This window comes from Debaryomyces fabryi (genome assembly GCF_001447935.2).
Source record: "Debaryomyces fabryi strain CBS 789 chromosome Unknown contig00052, whole genome shotgun sequence".
Classification (NCBI taxonomy): Eukaryota; Fungi; Ascomycota; class Pichiomycetes; order Serinales; family Debaryomycetaceae; genus Debaryomyces; species Debaryomyces fabryi.
The window spans coordinates 12,751-29,392 of NW_015385478.1; the positions used below are offsets into that span (position 1 = coordinate 12,751).

The 16,642-nt window shown below is 37.7% G+C and overlaps 13 protein-coding genes across 13 annotated transcripts; 8 read left to right on the forward strand and 5 right to left on the reverse strand.

The window, feature by feature from the left end:
- Window positions 1-1,160: 1,160 nt before the first annotated feature.
- Window positions 1,161-1,850, reverse strand: ARL3 (Arf family GTPase; the record flags this gene model as incomplete). Its single annotated transcript, XM_015611585.1, has 1 exon — window positions 1,161-1,850. The coding sequence occupies one exon, from the start codon at window positions 1,848-1,850 to the stop codon at window positions 1,161-1,163; it is 690 nt and encodes a 229-aa protein (XP_015467563.1).
- Window positions 1,851-2,793: 943 nt separating this feature from the next.
- Window positions 2,794-3,792, forward strand: AC631_02756 (uncharacterized protein; the record flags this gene model as incomplete). Its single annotated transcript, XM_015611586.1, has 1 exon — window positions 2,794-3,792. One exon carries the CDS (start codon window positions 2,794-2,796, stop codon window positions 3,790-3,792), a length of 999 nt encoding a protein of 332 aa, XP_015467564.1.
- A 159-nt stretch (window positions 3,793-3,951) lies between these two features.
- On the forward strand, window positions 3,952-4,608 carry FGR16 (U4/U6-U5 snRNP complex subunit; the record flags this gene model as incomplete). Its single annotated transcript, XM_015611587.1, has 1 exon — window positions 3,952-4,608. The coding sequence occupies one exon, from the start codon at window positions 3,952-3,954 to the stop codon at window positions 4,606-4,608; it is 657 nt and encodes a 218-aa protein (XP_015467565.1).
- Window positions 4,609-5,048: 440 nt separating this feature from the next.
- AC631_02758 (mannosylinositol phosphorylceramide synthase regulatory subunit) lies at window positions 5,049-6,494 on the forward strand (the record flags this gene model as incomplete). The annotated part of the gene is made up of 1 exon (XM_015611588.1): window positions 5,049-6,494. One exon carries the CDS (start codon window positions 5,049-5,051, stop codon window positions 6,492-6,494), a length of 1,446 nt encoding a protein of 481 aa, XP_015467566.1.
- A 167-nt stretch (window positions 6,495-6,661) lies between these two features.
- AC631_02759 (uncharacterized protein) lies at window positions 6,662-7,354 on the forward strand (the record flags this gene model as incomplete). The annotated part of the gene is made up of 1 exon (XM_015611589.1): window positions 6,662-7,354. One exon carries the CDS (start codon window positions 6,662-6,664, stop codon window positions 7,352-7,354), a length of 693 nt encoding a protein of 230 aa, XP_015467567.1.
- A 65-nt stretch (window positions 7,355-7,419) lies between these two features.
- AC631_02760 (ubiquitin-related modifier) lies at window positions 7,420-7,725 on the reverse strand (the record flags this gene model as incomplete). The annotated part of the gene is made up of 1 exon (XM_015611590.1): window positions 7,420-7,725. One exon carries the CDS (start codon window positions 7,723-7,725, stop codon window positions 7,420-7,422), a length of 306 nt encoding a protein of 101 aa, XP_015467568.1.
- Window positions 7,726-7,940: 215 nt separating this feature from the next.
- On the forward strand, window positions 7,941-9,287 carry WBP1 (dolichyl-diphosphooligosaccharide-protein glycotransferase; the record flags this gene model as incomplete). The annotated part of the gene is made up of 1 exon (XM_015611591.1): window positions 7,941-9,287. One exon carries the CDS (start codon window positions 7,941-7,943, stop codon window positions 9,285-9,287), a length of 1,347 nt encoding a protein of 448 aa, XP_015467569.1.
- Window positions 9,288-9,732: 445 nt separating this feature from the next.
- On the forward strand, window positions 9,733-10,128 carry AC631_02762 (tubulin-binding prefolding complex subunit; the record flags this gene model as incomplete). Its single annotated transcript, XM_015611592.1, has 1 exon — window positions 9,733-10,128. The coding sequence occupies one exon, from the start codon at window positions 9,733-9,735 to the stop codon at window positions 10,126-10,128; it is 396 nt and encodes a 131-aa protein (XP_015467570.1).
- Window positions 10,129-10,256: 128 nt separating this feature from the next.
- Window positions 10,257-10,793, reverse strand: AC631_02763 (acireductone dioxygenase (Ni2+-requiring); the record flags this gene model as incomplete). Its single annotated transcript, XM_015611593.1, has 1 exon — window positions 10,257-10,793. The coding sequence occupies one exon, from the start codon at window positions 10,791-10,793 to the stop codon at window positions 10,257-10,259; it is 537 nt and encodes a 178-aa protein (XP_015467571.1).
- A 201-nt stretch (window positions 10,794-10,994) lies between these two features.
- Window positions 10,995-11,912, forward strand: AC631_02764 (WD40 repeat domain-containing protein; the record flags this gene model as incomplete). The annotated part of the gene is made up of 1 exon (XM_015611594.1): window positions 10,995-11,912. One exon carries the CDS (start codon window positions 10,995-10,997, stop codon window positions 11,910-11,912), a length of 918 nt encoding a protein of 305 aa, XP_015467572.1.
- A 47-nt stretch (window positions 11,913-11,959) lies between these two features.
- AC631_02765 (uncharacterized protein) lies at window positions 11,960-12,508 on the forward strand (the record flags this gene model as incomplete). Its single annotated transcript, XM_015611595.1, has 1 exon — window positions 11,960-12,508. One exon carries the CDS (start codon window positions 11,960-11,962, stop codon window positions 12,506-12,508), a length of 549 nt encoding a protein of 182 aa, XP_015467573.1.
- A 180-nt stretch (window positions 12,509-12,688) lies between these two features.
- Window positions 12,689-13,762, reverse strand: AC631_02766 (6-phosphofructo-2-kinase; the record flags this gene model as incomplete). The annotated part of the gene is made up of 1 exon (XM_015611596.1): window positions 12,689-13,762. The coding sequence occupies one exon, from the start codon at window positions 13,760-13,762 to the stop codon at window positions 12,689-12,691; it is 1,074 nt and encodes a 357-aa protein (XP_015467574.1).
- A 307-nt stretch (window positions 13,763-14,069) lies between these two features.
- On the reverse strand, window positions 14,070-16,397 carry PET127 (Pet127p; the record flags this gene model as incomplete). The annotated part of the gene is made up of 1 exon (XM_015611597.1): window positions 14,070-16,397. The coding sequence occupies one exon, from the start codon at window positions 16,395-16,397 to the stop codon at window positions 14,070-14,072; it is 2,328 nt and encodes a 775-aa protein (XP_015467575.1).
- Between the last annotated feature and the right edge of the window lie 245 nt (window positions 16,398-16,642).

The following is a 16,642-nucleotide window of genomic DNA, read 5'->3' on the forward strand; positions in this document are numbered from 1 at the left end:
AATTTAAAATTTCATGACTTTCACAGCAACTATTGTGAAATTTTCCACCAATTGTTGTAGTACAATGAGCCATCATGATTGTTTTATTGCTACATATTAACTCCGCAACTATAACGAATGCGAAATTACGTTGCGTACATCACGTCAAGGAGGTTTGGGTGCCACGGTTCGGGCTGGGGGCTGGGTAAGACAGTTGGACACGAAGGGACCAGCTTGCTATCCTTTAGGGTCCCTTCATACTAAGGGTACAATTAGTCATGTTTGGTATGTGATGGTGATTACTGACTCTCCCACTCGGCAAGGTGATTTACCGTACTGAACGGTGCTGAACGGTGCTGAACGGAAGCCAATGCGTGGGACCTAAAGAGCCGCTTAAGGCCTACATATGTATGGTGGATGGATGGAATGAAACACGGGTGACCCTGTTCTTCTATTGCAGATCTGGTACATACAGTTCGCTGTACAAGCACATCAGCGAGGTGCTGGTTGAGGGATGGAAAAGGAAATGGGGACTGGTTATGGAAGCTGTGGTTGTGAAGTAGAGAGGCATACAATTCAGGGGTTACGATATGGATATGTATATGAACAGATGTGGATAGATATGGGCATGTAGTTATGATGCTAAGTATATAGATTATATAGGGGCTAGTATGGGTGTATTGGAACCGATAGCAATCAAATAGCCGAGGGGTGTGTGTAAGGATGTGAAATCGAAACTATGGGTGTATGGATTCGCGTTCTGCGTAATGGTAGCAAGATGACGAAATGGCCTATGTGTTGCATGCTCGATGGCGATGAGACGAGAGATAATGGCCAGTGATGTCTGCTGAATGTGGGCAATCACGGTGTGGGTGACCATACTCTATTGACGGTCGGCAATCGACGGTAGTGAGAAGATGGCTTGCAGGGAGATGAATGTAGGCATTGTAGAGCCGGGAGATTAAGATTGCATAGTGCATAGCAATTGAGAAATCCGTAAAGGCATCAGGTGGTCGATCTAAAGGCAACCGTTGAAAAGCAGCCGTTTGGTTGGTTCCATCGGACGGGATGATGCATGGAAGCACGATCTTTTTTGTAAACTCTCAATAAGGACTGATTTTGCAGGCATTGGGAAACGAAAGGACATTGATTTTGGTGGCCAACTGATGCCAGGAACATCACTACTTATATTGTGGCATCTTGTTGGCCTTGTTGTATACCAAACGGGTCACCAACCAGTCTAAACTCTCGCGAAGTCCTTGGTTTTCTAATATCGATACAGGCAAGAGCTTCAGGTCGGTGGCCTCTAGCTCACTGACCAAGTCAATGAAATAACCCGTTTTCAACGAGATTAAGTCCACAGCAGTCGGTAAATCCTGCTTGTTGGCCATCATGAGTATCGGCACATTGACAAAGTCAAACCCGTTGTTCTCGTCACTCCATGATTGGTCATGAGTGATCTCCATTAATGTCTCGTAGCACTCGTGGAACCGCTCGGTATCGGTCGAATCGATGATAAAGATGATCCCGTGGCATGATTTGTAGTATCGGGACCACATACTTCGTAATGATTTCTGGCCACCCAAGTCCCAGAATTTCAAGTTGATATTGGTAAACTGGTGGGAATCCGAACCTTCGTATTTGATAGTAGCGACATTCTGTCCCACCGTTGGCAATATCCGCTTCGATCTTATGGTTTCCGTGGTATCGGGTGCCCCTTCTGCCTTTTTGGTCTCATTCGGCGTAGGATACAACAATTTGAGGTGCTCCAAAAAGGTGGTTTTGCCCGCATTGTCCAACCCAAGAATCAAAACATTATATTGCTCACGTTTGGTGTATTGTGTGTATAACGATGATGCCAAATGAAACATATTCTTCTATGTTACCTTTAAATTGTAGTCTATAATCGGTTATATCAACTGAGTCTGAGTCTATTTATGTCCGTGATTTTGGCTTGGTAAGTAGTGCTATTTTTGTTAAATTGAGAGTAATTTTTTCCACAATCAACTAATATCACTTCAATAACTCTTATCTATAATTCTGTATCTTCTTGGAGTGTTGTTGGCAGTTTCGAATCCTTATTTACCACTACCTGGCTTTGGTAGACCTACAATTATGTAATTGGTGTAAACTTACCCGGCTTTGAGTTGCTATTTATGTCCAATACGAAATTTTTCACTGCTTCATGATGATGCTACTTTTCATCAATATTTCTAATGAACACCGACTAACAGTATGTTTATTTGATATACATTGTACATATGATGATGATTTGATAGGGACAACTGATTTACATATGAAGAGTTGTCTTTGATAGTAGAAAAATATCTGATGTACTAGCATATTTGCTCAAAATTTCTTTCCGAACTTATTACTAACAATACAGACTTAATATGGGTCTCATATCCTATTGACGATCGTGATGACAGATGTATCACCTTCATGGCTACTTAATTGGCCGTGGGCTGGTGTATTTCTAGTGTATTTCTTTGATATCTTCTCTAGTACGCGTAATACAGGCTGAAAAACGGCTCATGGCTCTGCAAGCTTTTTTGCAGGGCTTTGGGTCCGTTTGAAATCTCATCGTGTTTCTGTAATGCAGTAGTATTGTATGCGATCCTCTCGTTGTCCGTCAGGCTACGTGGGAACACATATCGTAGTACTTTCATCGTAGATATGGCCAGATATTATTGTTTTGCGCCTGTACACGACACCCGTCTGGCTTCGACTGTCGGTATCAGCTAGAGTACAAACGGTTTAAACGAATTATGGCCCGATCCTTGTTACTATTTACAATAGAAATTAATACATATAATGTCATTTAAACTTCCTTTTGATTTGCTGTCGATTCAGGAATCGCTAAACTACGAAAATCTCTCTAAGTCTATCCAGAAAGTCAACCCTGGGAAGTACTCAGACCAGTTCAAAGAGTCCCTCCAGCCTTTTGCATCTAAGACCAACCAGTTCATTAATGGAAACAACGTAGAAGTCAGTGAATTGCCGGTTGAATATTTGCAATTAGAAGCCAATTGTGACTTATTGTTGAAGTTATACACCGAATTAATCCAATTCAACAATGACACATTCGCCAACGTCTCCTATGACTACCCTCCAGCGAACTACACATTGGCCAAGATTAGGGATGCTAATGTTGGTGGATTGATTTCGAGCAAGTTTACCCAGTTGAAAAACGTTTCGTCTCCCCAAGAATTTGAGAATATCTTGATGGGAGCCAAAGACAAAGAAGCGGGTGACGATAAGGTGGAAATCCAAACCACTTCTGTTAAGATTCCAAAGACATTCTATGGACACCTCTCGAAACTCACTGAAAAGCATAGTCAAGATTTCAAGGAATCTAGCAATGCCTTATCGTTGGGTTTGATGCAAGTGTCTTCTTCGTACTTAGAACTCGCTAACGCAAGATTAGACATGGACAAAACCGTGATGGAAGAATTGAACGCTAAATTGGTCCTGATTTTGAACGAACAGTTCATCAAGGTCAACGAATTGCGTAAGAAAGTCTATGCAGTAAGACTGGATTTCGATTCTATGAGAGCCACTGTGGGCGATGACGAAGAGAATGAAGATTTAATCAAGTGCGAAGATGAGTACGTGAGTGCAACTGAAGTTGCCGTCACTGAGATGAAGAAATTGTTGAAACCATCAAAGTCTATTTCCTTGTTGAAGGTCTTTGTAGATGCTCAAAAGCTGTTCTTCGAAGTTGGTTACAAGAAATTAGCTGCGTTGTCTGAAAGCTTAGACAAAATTGACGTAGCAGATGAAGAAGACGAGGACGACGAAGACCAATCGTGAGTTTTTCACTTCATTGGCGTTATCGGAGGGATTTCGATGCCCTTATTATTTATATAGCGATGTCTTATGTATTTTAATAGTATTAGCACTGAAAAATGCGCATTAGCTGTAGATGAAAAATTGACTCTTCTACTAGGGAAGCCATGTATACATAAAAGCATGGAGAATTCAAAGAAACAAGCGGCCTATAATGACAAGAGCAATGTCATACGTAAGGCCTACTTAGTGGAGCCTATTATCAGACATCGAATCCAAGATTCACTTTTTTACAAGCAATATTTGTACTTAACCAATGAAGCCACCATCTTGCCCATAATCACTAGCCAAGTCAAATATATTGGAAGTACTAACGCCAATGGAAAGCCAACTCCTTTCATTTGCTGCTTTCTTCGCTTATTGGAATTGGAACCTTCTCGGGAAATCATTGAAATGTGTTTGCATCAATTGGGTACTAATGAATTCAAATATTTAACAGCATTGATAATGCTTTACATTCGGGTCGTATGGACAAATGAAGACGTTTTCAACACCCTCGATCCATTCTACTCTGACTACAGAAAACTAAGATTTCAATTGAAATCGCCTATCATGGCCAACGGCATGCCCATCCTTTACAGACTCTCATACGTGGATGAATGGTGCGATGACCTCCTCAACAAAGAGAGAGTGATAGATCTTATCTTACCCCGGATGGTCCCACGTCGTATCTTGCAAGAAAGAGGATTACTTGGCGAAAGAAACTACCATGGGGTCGTCTCTGAAAATGAAGACGAATCCGAAAACGAATCCGATGATTATGAAAGCGACAGTGATTAATTCATTACTCCTATTTTTACTACTTCTGTATAACCTACTGCCTGTTAATTTGTATACATCAGTTGAGACTATCAGTAATCTGGATTCATAACCTAGACCTGTAAACGTTACCCTATTACGGCCCCCAAAATCGCTACATACTGGTTGTGCTGCGCAGGTCCGCATAATTACTACACTACAAGAAAGTTTAATATAGGCCAAATTCACTACAGATAACACTGTGCTCTTTTCAATTGACATCTCCTTGCTAAGAAGAACTTTTACAAGGTATCTGAGGCCAACGTACCGGTTATCTCGTATTAGACCTAACATACGTGTTTAACAGACTGAATTTGCGGGTACACGAAAGTCCATAAATAGACCTTTTTTCAGCAATGTTTTCTTAACTAATAATATATTCTTATCTCTATTAGACGACAAATGAATATATAACAAGGCAAATGACTGTAACTTTATTACCAACACATGGACACGAAGACCAAAATGCAGCATCCGATCATCAGGCTTCGAAAACTAAGATAATTTTCATATCGCTTCTTTTCGTAGTCTCATTATCTTCATTTGTTCTACAAACAGAACTTACGTCCCAGGTGTTCCAGCTCGGGTTTAATGAACCGGTAGTTATGCTATTAGTTACTCATGGAGCTTGGTGGATATTGTGGCCGATGCAGGTGCTTATTATTTCTATCTGGAGAACAGGCAAGAAAATCCAACTGCAGTCCAAAACTAGACATGGAGGCAGTTCTCGCTACCAAAGGTTAGACTCCAACTCACAGTTGTTAGAGAATGGAGATGTTCCTACACGCTCAGATGACCATGGATCGCTTGACATTTTGAAATATTTAAGAAAAGCTATTGTCAGACAGGTTCGTAATGTTTACCATACATCAATCTTGATCTACGAAGCTAATGTCAACGATGATACGTCCACATATAACTGTCACAAGCTTATAGACCAGAATCCCCGTATTTTGAGTTCGAGCTCTTTGACCGAATGTTTCAAGACTTTTTTTTCCACCGAATCATTCAAATACATTTTTGTGAAGAGTGCTATAATCACGGTGATTTTAACGGTTGCCGGAGGCTCCTGGTTCGTCTCCATGGCCATGACTTATGCCTCCGATGTGACCGCGATTTATAATTGTTCTGCGTTCACAGCTTATGCCTTTGCCATCCCAATATTGCAAGAAAAGTTCTCTTGGTTGAAAGCAAGTTCAGTTGTGGCAGCAGTTGCAGGAGTCTTCATTGTTGCCTATTCCGACGACGGGTCGTCAGATGCGCCAACAGGTTCCGACGGTGAAGAGCTCTATCCTAATAGACTCTGGGGAAATTTGATTATCTTTATCGGTGCCATCTTGTATGGGTATTACGAAGTCTTATATAAGAAATACACCTGTATTCCACCACATTTGGTCAAAATTATTACTCCACGTCGTCAATTAACCTTTGCAAACTTTATCATGTCTATATTTGGTGTGTTTACGGCAATAATATTGGTAATAATTATGGTCTTCGGTGAAATATTCCATATCCATAGTTTCAACTTTTTCAATTACGGTGACAATACTTTGAAGATCTGGGCTTTTATCTGTGGTTCTTCTCTTGCAAATATCTTATTCAGTGCGCTGTTTTTGTCTCTTATGGCACTCACCAACCCAGTTTTGTCTTCGGTTAGTTCGTTGTTGACTATTTTCTTAATTGGAATTGTTGAATGGTTTCTTTTTGGTAACAAGTTGAGCTTCCAACAATTACTTGGAGACCTCTTTGTTATTATCGGGTTTATCATGTTGACTACTGCTTCATGGAAAGAAATTAGTGAGGGTAATGACGATGACGACGTCGAAAACGTCAGTACTCTTTCATTCGCTATCAGTACTGAAGGTTGAATCTTCTTTTAATACATTGTATATTTATATATTTCATTAAATAAATAAGAAAGCATATACTCGATAAAGTAAGAACGATTCCTTAATCTGCGAATATGAATCTCGCCCGGAAATTTGCCGTTAAACAGATTGTACATTCTAAGCAAAGTAAATTGCCATAAATCACCATGACTTTTGATGAAAACAGTTCAGACGCAGCCTTTAGAGGTCTCATGAAGAATTTGAACTTAGATGAGTCGCAATTCAAGTCATACAAGACTAACTTTTCCCAATTGACTTATGATCAACTTTCAACCACTAAGAACGAAATCGAATCTCAATTGTCCTTACTATTTGATATACTATCCAACCAATATAAAGCCGATATGTCCACTCCATTGCTAACGGATGACGGATATCCCAGAAGTGATATCGATGTTGTTGGAATCAGGCTAATCAGAGTTAAGATCATACGGTTGAGAAACGATGTCAAGTTGGTATATTCGTTACTAGAAGCTAAGCTAATCGAGAGATTTGAAGAGCAAAAGAATTCAGGAGTACCAGACACATCAGAACAATCGGAACAAGTCAGGAACCCTCTCCTTTACACCATTGCATTTGCAACTGTAAGTGAAGTTGTTCCGCATGGACCTGCTTCTACTTCAGGACTAAAAGAAGGAGACCAGATCATTTCCGTGGACGATATACACGCTGCTAACCACAACAAATTGGCCAACATCTCGCTCAAGGTCCGTGATAGCGTAGACAAGTCTCTCTCCGTCATTATTTTAAGAAATGGCACCCGTCAAACCCTCGAATTGAAACCTACTGATAAATGGGACGGTAGGGGTTTATTAGGTTGTCGTCTACTTCCATTATAAATTAGTTAGCCATATATACAAAATACCCATATTATTAACCAACTCGTTTTATCCAGTTCTCCAAACTAGCCTCCATGCAATGTACTGGTAAAAGTGAAAACATCACCACTTTCCACTACGTAATCTTCCATGCCTTCTAATTCCCAGTCGGTGTCATTAATAAGAACCAAAATACCTGGACGAACTGTACCTTCTTCTATAAATACAGGTACGTCTTTTGGATCACTTATTATAGTTGCAGTAATATATTTAATCAAGTCTTTCATTGTAGCCTCGCCTTCTTCAAAAGGTACGTCACATTTGTGCTCTCTGACACTATTTGAAATAACATCTAATCCTCCTAAGAATTCTACCTTTACTCTGATCCCCATTTTGGTTGTACGTCAAGTTCTAAGCCAATATTCCACCCATTTTTCACTTATAGTACTTCTTTATGTCCCATTTTATGGGAAGAGGTGAATGTGACACAAAACCGCATACCGAGTTTGACCCATGCTGAAAATTCAAACACGTTAGCATTAACTACATTAAACAAACAAGCATACTTAGTTATCGATTCTTAATTTGAAGATATATTGAAGGTAAAATGATTCAATTAAGAATGATTAAACAGTGGGCAATTTTTGTGGCATTTTTGTTCGGTGTATTTGCCAATGCATTGTCTGCAAATGAACAAGGTGTGAGCCAGGCATTGGTAGTCTATGATTCCAGTCTTTATGACTTGAATAACTTGGGAAGTGTAAATTCGGAAGTTGCTAGTTTGGTGTCGGATTTGAAGAATAAACATGGATTTGAATTGACATTGCAATCTTACAGTGATGAAGAATTATCATTATTCGTTGCGGATGAACCAAGATATGATCACTTGATTTTGCTTCCAAGTGCCAAAAAGGCTATTGGTGACAAGAAAGGGTTTAATCAACACCAATTGATGGAATTTATAAATAGGGAAGGAAACATATTTGTGGTTGGAAGTGATGAAAGTGTGTTACCAGACGATGTTAGAACTTTCCTTAACGAGATGGGAATTTACCCAGCACCAAAGGGTTTCAAGTACATCGACCATTTCAACTCAGTAAAGGGAACTCCTCAACTCACTAACGAGAATATTGTTAATAAGAAGGTTCTTGGGGAATTTACTGAGGGCGAACATGAGTACAAGGGTACTGGTGCGTTGATTTCGAACAATGAAAATATTTTCCCAATTGTCAGAAGTTCTAAAACTGGTTTTACTACTGACGAAGTAGAAGAGACTCTCAGCCAAGAAAAAACCTGGACTTTTGGCCAACAAGGATTTTTGGCTGTTGGTTTCCAAGGATTTAACAATGCCAGGTTGACATGGGTTGGTTCTGAGTCATTAATAAATGATGATCTACTCAAGTGGACTTTTCAAGAAAAGAATGTATTGAAATTACAGTTTGTCCAGCATTACAAGAGTGAAAACCCCGAATTCATTGATAACAAATTATACCGTATCAAAGATCAAGTAATTTACACCGTTGGTGTTTCTGAATTTGCGAACGACAAATGGATTCCATACGAAATCAAAGATGAAGAAGATAACTTACAACTTGCATTCAAGATGTTAGACCCTTACCAAAGAGTTAATTTACAACCATTGGGTCCAGGTTCCTCGAAGGAAGATGGCAATCTCGAAGATTTGTACATTTATTATGCTAACTTCACAGTTCCAGATCAACACGGGATCTTCACATTTGACTTGGATTATAAGAGATCTGGTTTGAGTTATATAGTTGATAAAAGGGTCGTGACGGTTAGACACTTGGCTAATGATGAATATAAGAGATCATGGGATATACCAAATTCTTGGTTATATGTGGCTAGTGCTGTTTTAGTTGTGCTTGGATGGTTTTTATTTGTTGTCAACTTTTTATATGTTGGTAATACCAATACTACTAAGAAGAATGTCTAAAACATCCACATAATAGAAATAGAATAAATAATCGTATTATTATAGTGTCTAAAAATAAACAAATATAGGATATTTCTATGTAAATTTTCAACGTTCTTTTATTATTCTTTTCCGCCTCTGACATGGTTAGGTTAGCAAGTAATCCCAATCATCCAATTTGATTAGTTTCATAAAATGATTCATTATGGAAAATATATGGATTTTCAAGCTAATTCATGATAACAAATTTTGTTGATGGCATTTTTTCAAAAACACGATTGCTCCTGCTTGCATTGTGAATATAAACTCTCTATCAAGCTTGCTAGTATCTCTTCTCCGGTCAGTTGCAACCTACGTTATAGTTAAACTGTAAATGAGAGAGATTTTCGCAGTTTTGTCCACAATCGAAGAAACCGACTTTTAGTTGATCCAATGTATTAGAAAGAACCTTTGCACTTCAGTAACCATGTCTACAGTTTCCGACGCTGAAAAGCAGCAAGCTCAAGATCAGAAGGCACAAGCTTTACAACAACAATACAACAAATATCAAGAAAATATAACTAATTTACAAACTCAACTCAGTACATTAACTTCTCAAATTCATGAGCATGCTATAGTCGACAAAACATTGAGTGGAATTGCTCCATCAGAACGTGGAAATCGTAAATGTTTTAAAATGATTGGGGGCGTACTTGTAGACAAGAGTGTTGATGAGGTGATCCAGATACTTAACGATGAAACTAAGAGCTTAAACGAAGAAAAGGCCAAGTTTGAACAAGAGTTAGTCAAGACAAGAAAAGAGATGGAAACGTGGATGAAAAGCAATAACATCAAAATTGTCAAAGGAGGAGCACAACAATAAGTCCTCACAATGCGTGTAATATAGTTTAGATAGTAAAGCACTAAAATTCGGTTAATATATAAAATTAATACAATTCCAAATATAATAAAACATAATGTAATCATTTCACTAGACATAACATATAAATACTACACTGCAATAGTCTTCAAATATTCGGTACGAGCTTCGCTATTCTTACCGGTATCTCTGTTAATAGCCTCCCATTTTGGCTCATCTTTGAATAACCTAACTGCCTTGACCTGTCTGAGCGCACTAGTCAAAGTGAAACGATGATAAATACCTGCTGGCAAGACTAGCATATCGTTAGGAACAAGCTTGGCTCTTATCCACCTATCCTGTTTATCTCTTACATCGAAATATCCTTCTCCTTCACGAATGTATCTTATCTCCTCATCTTCGTGGTAGTGTTCCTTATAAAATTGTTTCATTTTAGCGTTAAAAGCGTCCACGTCGCCACCAAATGAATCTAAGTTCAATGTGATCTCGTCTCTATTCTTATAGTCTCTTTTGATCGCAATATCGTCTAATTCGCTCTGACTTGTAACGTGGAAGTACTTCACTCCAAGCTTATCAAGATCTTCCACCGTCACTGTCTCTCCAGAGTTATGAACATCAGTAAAGTTTTCTGGGGTATCTTTGTTGTCGTGATAGAAGAATTCAACCATTATTACTCTATTTCTATAAGTTATTCAGAAGCTTTAACTGATAGTAACGATAAACGTTTATAGGTCCAAGCTATATAGCAATATTGCGACATTGTTGTGGCATGTGGTGAAATGTCGGTGACATTTTTAGTCCATAATATTTAGCGATGTCGAAAATAACGTGAATTATGGCCCTATTTAATAGGTTTTCATTATACGAATATGTTTAATAATAATAGTAATAACGGTAATAGTAATGGTAATCGGGGTTACAATAATAATAATCGGAATAATGAACGGTCCCAAGGATATAATCAGAATATAGAACAACAACTAGCATCCCAGGAGAAGAAGACTGCATATAGAAGAACAGTAGACCATGGTAATAATATGGGAAGATGGTATATCAATCGAAGTCTTGGGATTGACGATCAACCAATTGGTAAGATAAGGCCCGAGTCGTCGTATTTGATAGATTTATTGCCCTCTCCAGCATATGCGTCGAATTCGGTTAGACAGAATAAAAATAATATGTCCATCATGGATATTCAGACCAAATTTGTACATCTTTCATCTAACAAAGCAAAGCACTCGATTAACACGGTAAAATGGACTCCAGAAGGGAGAAGATTGTTAGTGGCGTCACATAGTGGGGAGTTCACTGTGTGGAATGGTATGACATTCAACTTCGAGACGATCATGCAAGCGCATGATCTGGCTATTTTATCGTTAAAGTATTCGCATAACGATGAGTGGTTATTGAGTGGTGATCAGAGTGGTGTTATCAAGTATTGGCAAACTAATTTTAATAATGTGAATATCATTAATGGGCATAGTGACGGGATTCGAGATATTGCATTTTCTCCTAACGACTCTAAATTTTTGACCTGCTCTGATGATTCAACGATGAAAATTTGGAATTTTAATAATGGGCAAGAGGAAAGAAGCTTAGTAGGACATCACTGGGATGTTAAATCTGCTGACTGGCATCCAAATTTGGGGCTTATTGTATCAGGATCGAAGGATAATTTAATCAAACTTTGGGACCCTAGAGCGTCCTCGTGTGTTTCAACATTACATGGATTCAAGCATACAATTACCAAAACTAAGTTCCAGCTACTGGTACTAAAAGATTATTAGCATCGGTATCTAGAGATAAATCGTGTCGTATTTTCGATTTAAGAACTATGAAAGACATCTTAGTGATAAGAGATCATGAAACAGACTTGTCTTGTGTTGAGTGGCATCCAGTTCATCCTTCCATGATAACAACTGCTGCATATGATGGGTCAATGAATCATTATATTATGGACTCATATATTTCAGATAACAATATCAAAAATGATAGCAATAATAATTCCACATCTCCAATCGAAGCATCACACAAAATTCCTTATGCTCATGAAAAAGCTATCCATGCATTAGAATACCACCCATTAGGCCATCTATTATGTTCTGCAGGTGCTGATAGATCGGCACGGTTCTGGTCCAGGGCAAGGCCCAATGACCCAATGTCTTTCCAAGATGCATTATACACAAACGAAAAAGTTGGTGCGTGGTACTATGGTGTTAATAACAATATTAATGCTGTTATTGAGCCATCGACTGCAAGTGTGAATAAGGATGATTCTTCATCGGCACCCGCTATCAATTTACCGGGGCTTAATAACTTACCAAATGGTAATGAATCGAGTACTAATGGATGGGGTAATATTCCAGGTTTGAGAGGTCATTAAATAAAGTACATAATTTATAGAACCAAAAGCATTCTAAAGTTTATTTTAATTCTACAAATACATGTTTATTGAACCTCCCGGTTAATATCCTCTATATATATCCTTATATAAAAATAACTCTAATATGTTCCCTAAATGAAATGAAATAATGTACAAATAAAACTTGAGCTCCAAAACGCTCTAAATATTATTCTTGCTTTTGTAAAATGCTTCCACTGCTTCGAAATATCTTTTCCCTTCCCTTTCTGGGTACTTTGTAATGAAATTTGTGAGATGTGTGACAATTTGGTTATCAGCTTGAATATCAACATCATTTGAATCGCCGATGTTTGTGAATTTGAATTTTTTACCGCCATTTATAATCTGAACATAAAGACTAGCTACATCTTTATATGTTGCGAGCTCTTTTTCGTTGATAGGATCATAGATCTTCTCGTAATGTTTTGCACGCTCTTTGAAGTCATGAACAGACGTATTATAGTCTTTTCCTTTGTAATCCGCATTAAATGCCTTACCACTTATATTAAAGTTTATCAAAGTCTCATCGTTGCATTGAATATCCATTAAAATCACATTATCCACCCGTATTGGCGTCTCCCTTATATATTGCATAATTTTATTTCTTCTTTCCAACGTAGTATTCGTCGCATCAAGAAACCCAACGTTAATGTTCCCCTTGTTCAAATCATGCATTAAGTTGCTCAAGGAGGTAGTGGCAAAGACCTCTCGTTCATACTTCGCCTTCAAGTTGTTAGGGTCAAAGAATTCCGAACTATTGAACGAATTATGCTTAAGTCTTCGGCGAATGTCACCGGCATTGTATATCTTAGTCTTGTGATTTTTTTGGTCAAAATAACCACAGAGTTGCTTGGATATCGTACTCTTACCTGATGCTGGGAGTCCAACCAAAATTATGACTGTTCGCTTGAAATTAAGCTTCTGCGATACCAACGTGTTGAATTCGTCTACTTCAAGAGCATTTTCCTTTAAAGTCAGTAAAAATGGTGTTGATATCATACTGCTAGCCGCAGTTTGTGTTGTGTTGGTTTTGAAAGCATCGCAATAGTACTCATTGTAATCAAACAATGAATTTATCGAAGTATTTGATCCTATTCTTTCGAAATGATTACCCCCATACGAATTTATTGGAGTTTGGTTTTCCTCTGTATCTTTTTTCATATTAATTTCTATACTTTTTCTTGTAGAGCTACTTTCTTGTCCTTTCAGTGCCTCGTGGTAATGCAAAGTATCCATCGTATAACTAGCAGCAATAGCTTCTGTTCTAACGATGTTTTAGAGTATTAAACAATAAGCGTTAAAATGGTATATTCAAATATATTTTATTCGTATTCTTATTAATTCTAATCTTACAACTTCATACAATTAACTAAGTAGATCAAATAATTAGTCACTAAAAAAATTGCAATATATATTCCATATTAATATGCAAGAAATTTTTCCGGTATTTATCTTTTCGGACTTTTTAATTTAAAGTTTCCGATGAGGACGTAATTAAAAATTTTTATAATATTAAAATTATATACATGCGTTGTAGAGATATCTATGGGTTGGGTTTATACATAACAGGATTGGCGTCCTTCTCCTCCCATTTCTCAGCCCTGGCTTTTCCTATAGCAGAATATACTTTTAACACGTTTGCCTTATCAGTGACTTTTTTGCGATCGGAAGATTGTGCTGCGTCCACATTATTCAAGGAAAATTCGTAATCATCATTTTGAGTTGATTCTAGATTCTTTTTGTGATTTGAAGTTAACATATCTGTAGTTGTGGCGAGTAAATCTAAATACTGCTTGGGGTTGTTGGGTAATCTTTTAATGGAGTATCTAAGTTTCCATGGTTGGTCTTTTGATCTCGGATATGCGTGCAACTCCTTGACAGGGGATTTTGCATTTCCAAAATAGTGGTCCACGTCAATACAATACGATAGTACACCTAGATCAGACTTTGTAGTTTTTTTATTGAATTCATTTAGTTCGTCCCGATGTCTAGTGAGGTTTTGAAGCCTTTCTTCGGGAGTGATTTCCTCTTTGTAACCTGTTTTGAATGTAGAGGGGAATTTTTGGAGCATGTGGACCTGTTCTTGATCTAATGGAACAGCCATAACATGCATTCTTTGTCTTGATGAGCCAGGTATCCTAGATGACTTCAAAACGAGCCTGAATGCAGTATCCTTGAATTCTTCTACTTGATTGATATCTTTGATGATCACTTTCAACAATTTTTCCCATATTTCTAATGACATTTTGAATTGGGTGTCGGCGACATATGATGGTAAGTCATCATCGATGTCCTCTAAGCTTGTGGCTCCTATGTGCCTGGTGATTTCATTTCTACTGTGGTTGTAGAATGTGCTATCGATTTCGCTCAAAGGCAAATACTGAAATCCAAAGAAAGAGTTGATGTTGTGATATGCAATGAAAATCCCATCCATTTGGCCGATTCTGGCTTGGAAACTGTACTTAAGTAATGCTCCTGTTCTGATCAAATCAATATATTCTCTTTCAAACGACTCAAGATTACCATTCAATTTCCAAATTTGATAAGTGTTATTTTCTAGGTCTGGATTTCCGCTATCATACCTAATAGCACACACTGCTCGAGTTTTCAAATCAAACGTTCCATTTCCTGGAAGTCTTTCGTCATAACAATCTAATTGAGATCTCATCAAGAAATCTCCATATGATGCATAATTATACGTATTCTGCGGTTTATCTTCTTGGTCCTCCATTTGTTGCTTATGTTGTAAGTCTAATATTTCCTGGTTCTTATAATTGAGTGTATATCTTTCGAATTCTTTTTCTTCGGTTGTTAATAGTGCCTCTAAACAATGACCCATGACTGACAAAAGGATCTCTGTGTCTGCTGATTTATCTGATTCTACCGCATATATCATTTCGCCTGTTTTAGAATTCCTCTCTTTTGGTTGAACAACCACACTACTTGCTACCCTCTCTATAGCACCAGAAAATTTGGGAAATGGAAACCTTTCTTCGGTATTTGGCATATAGTTATTTAATAGGAGGTAAAATTGAATCAAGGCGGATGTCATGGACGATGTAGAAGAGTAGAACTTTTTATTCTCTTGCTCTGCAACTTTCAATAATGATTGATCTTTAGATACACTAACAAAAGTTTCTATTGCATCGAAGTTGAACTCGTCAACTTTTATTATTTTCTTTAAATATGGCGTGAAATTATATATTCTTGTTCTAGGGTCTTGCAAAAAATGAACTCCTGGTGAAAATAAGGTTCTGTCTAATTTGTGAGCCAATCTGGCAATTTTTGATTTATCAAGTTGCTGGACCTGTTTGACGTCTTCATCTATGGATATTGTTTCACTGATTATTTCTATTGCCTCTTTACTTAATGGTGGTGCCTTATGCGGCTTGGGGCTTCTTGATGACTTTGGAAATGCTGCATGTTTGCTTAACGTGTTTCTTTTTGGCGGTGCCTTCGACAGAGGCTTGCCTGTAAATCCAACCAAAAGCTTGGAATTCGTCTTAGATCTTAAATTTCTTGTTGGTGTAGGGGCAGTTGTGTCTTCTGTCTTGATCGCATTCTGAACTTCTGGAGAAAGCACATTCCTATTAATATCTTGAGTATACTTTTTAGAAACCTTCTTAGTTCGTGAAAGATCTATTTCCTGGTCTAGGGTAGCGAATTCTTGATTTGTGACTCTAAGTTTTGAAGTGTGCTTTAATGCACTTGAAAGGTCCACAGGACTTATCTTTTGCTCTTCGCTTGATTTGGATTCTTCATTCTTCTCTTTCAATAAGGCCACAGTACCATGAATATTCCTAACTTGAGATAACCGAACTCTAAGAACTCCTTTACTCTCTCTTAACCCAAACTTTCGTATAACCAACATGTATTCTAGAAATATTCCTTCTTCTACTTGATTAGCTTCTTATACTATCAAAATACTAAAAAAATCTACTATAAGTCAAGTAGTGTATAGACCAATTCATCACTTCTATCATATCAACTTAACAAAATACATCGATATTTGAATAAAACGTCAATTAATCATCTAGCATTAACATAAAGAAATATATATAGTTTATAACGATGAACCCATAAGTAAAAATACATAATATAACAGCAAAAAAAGTA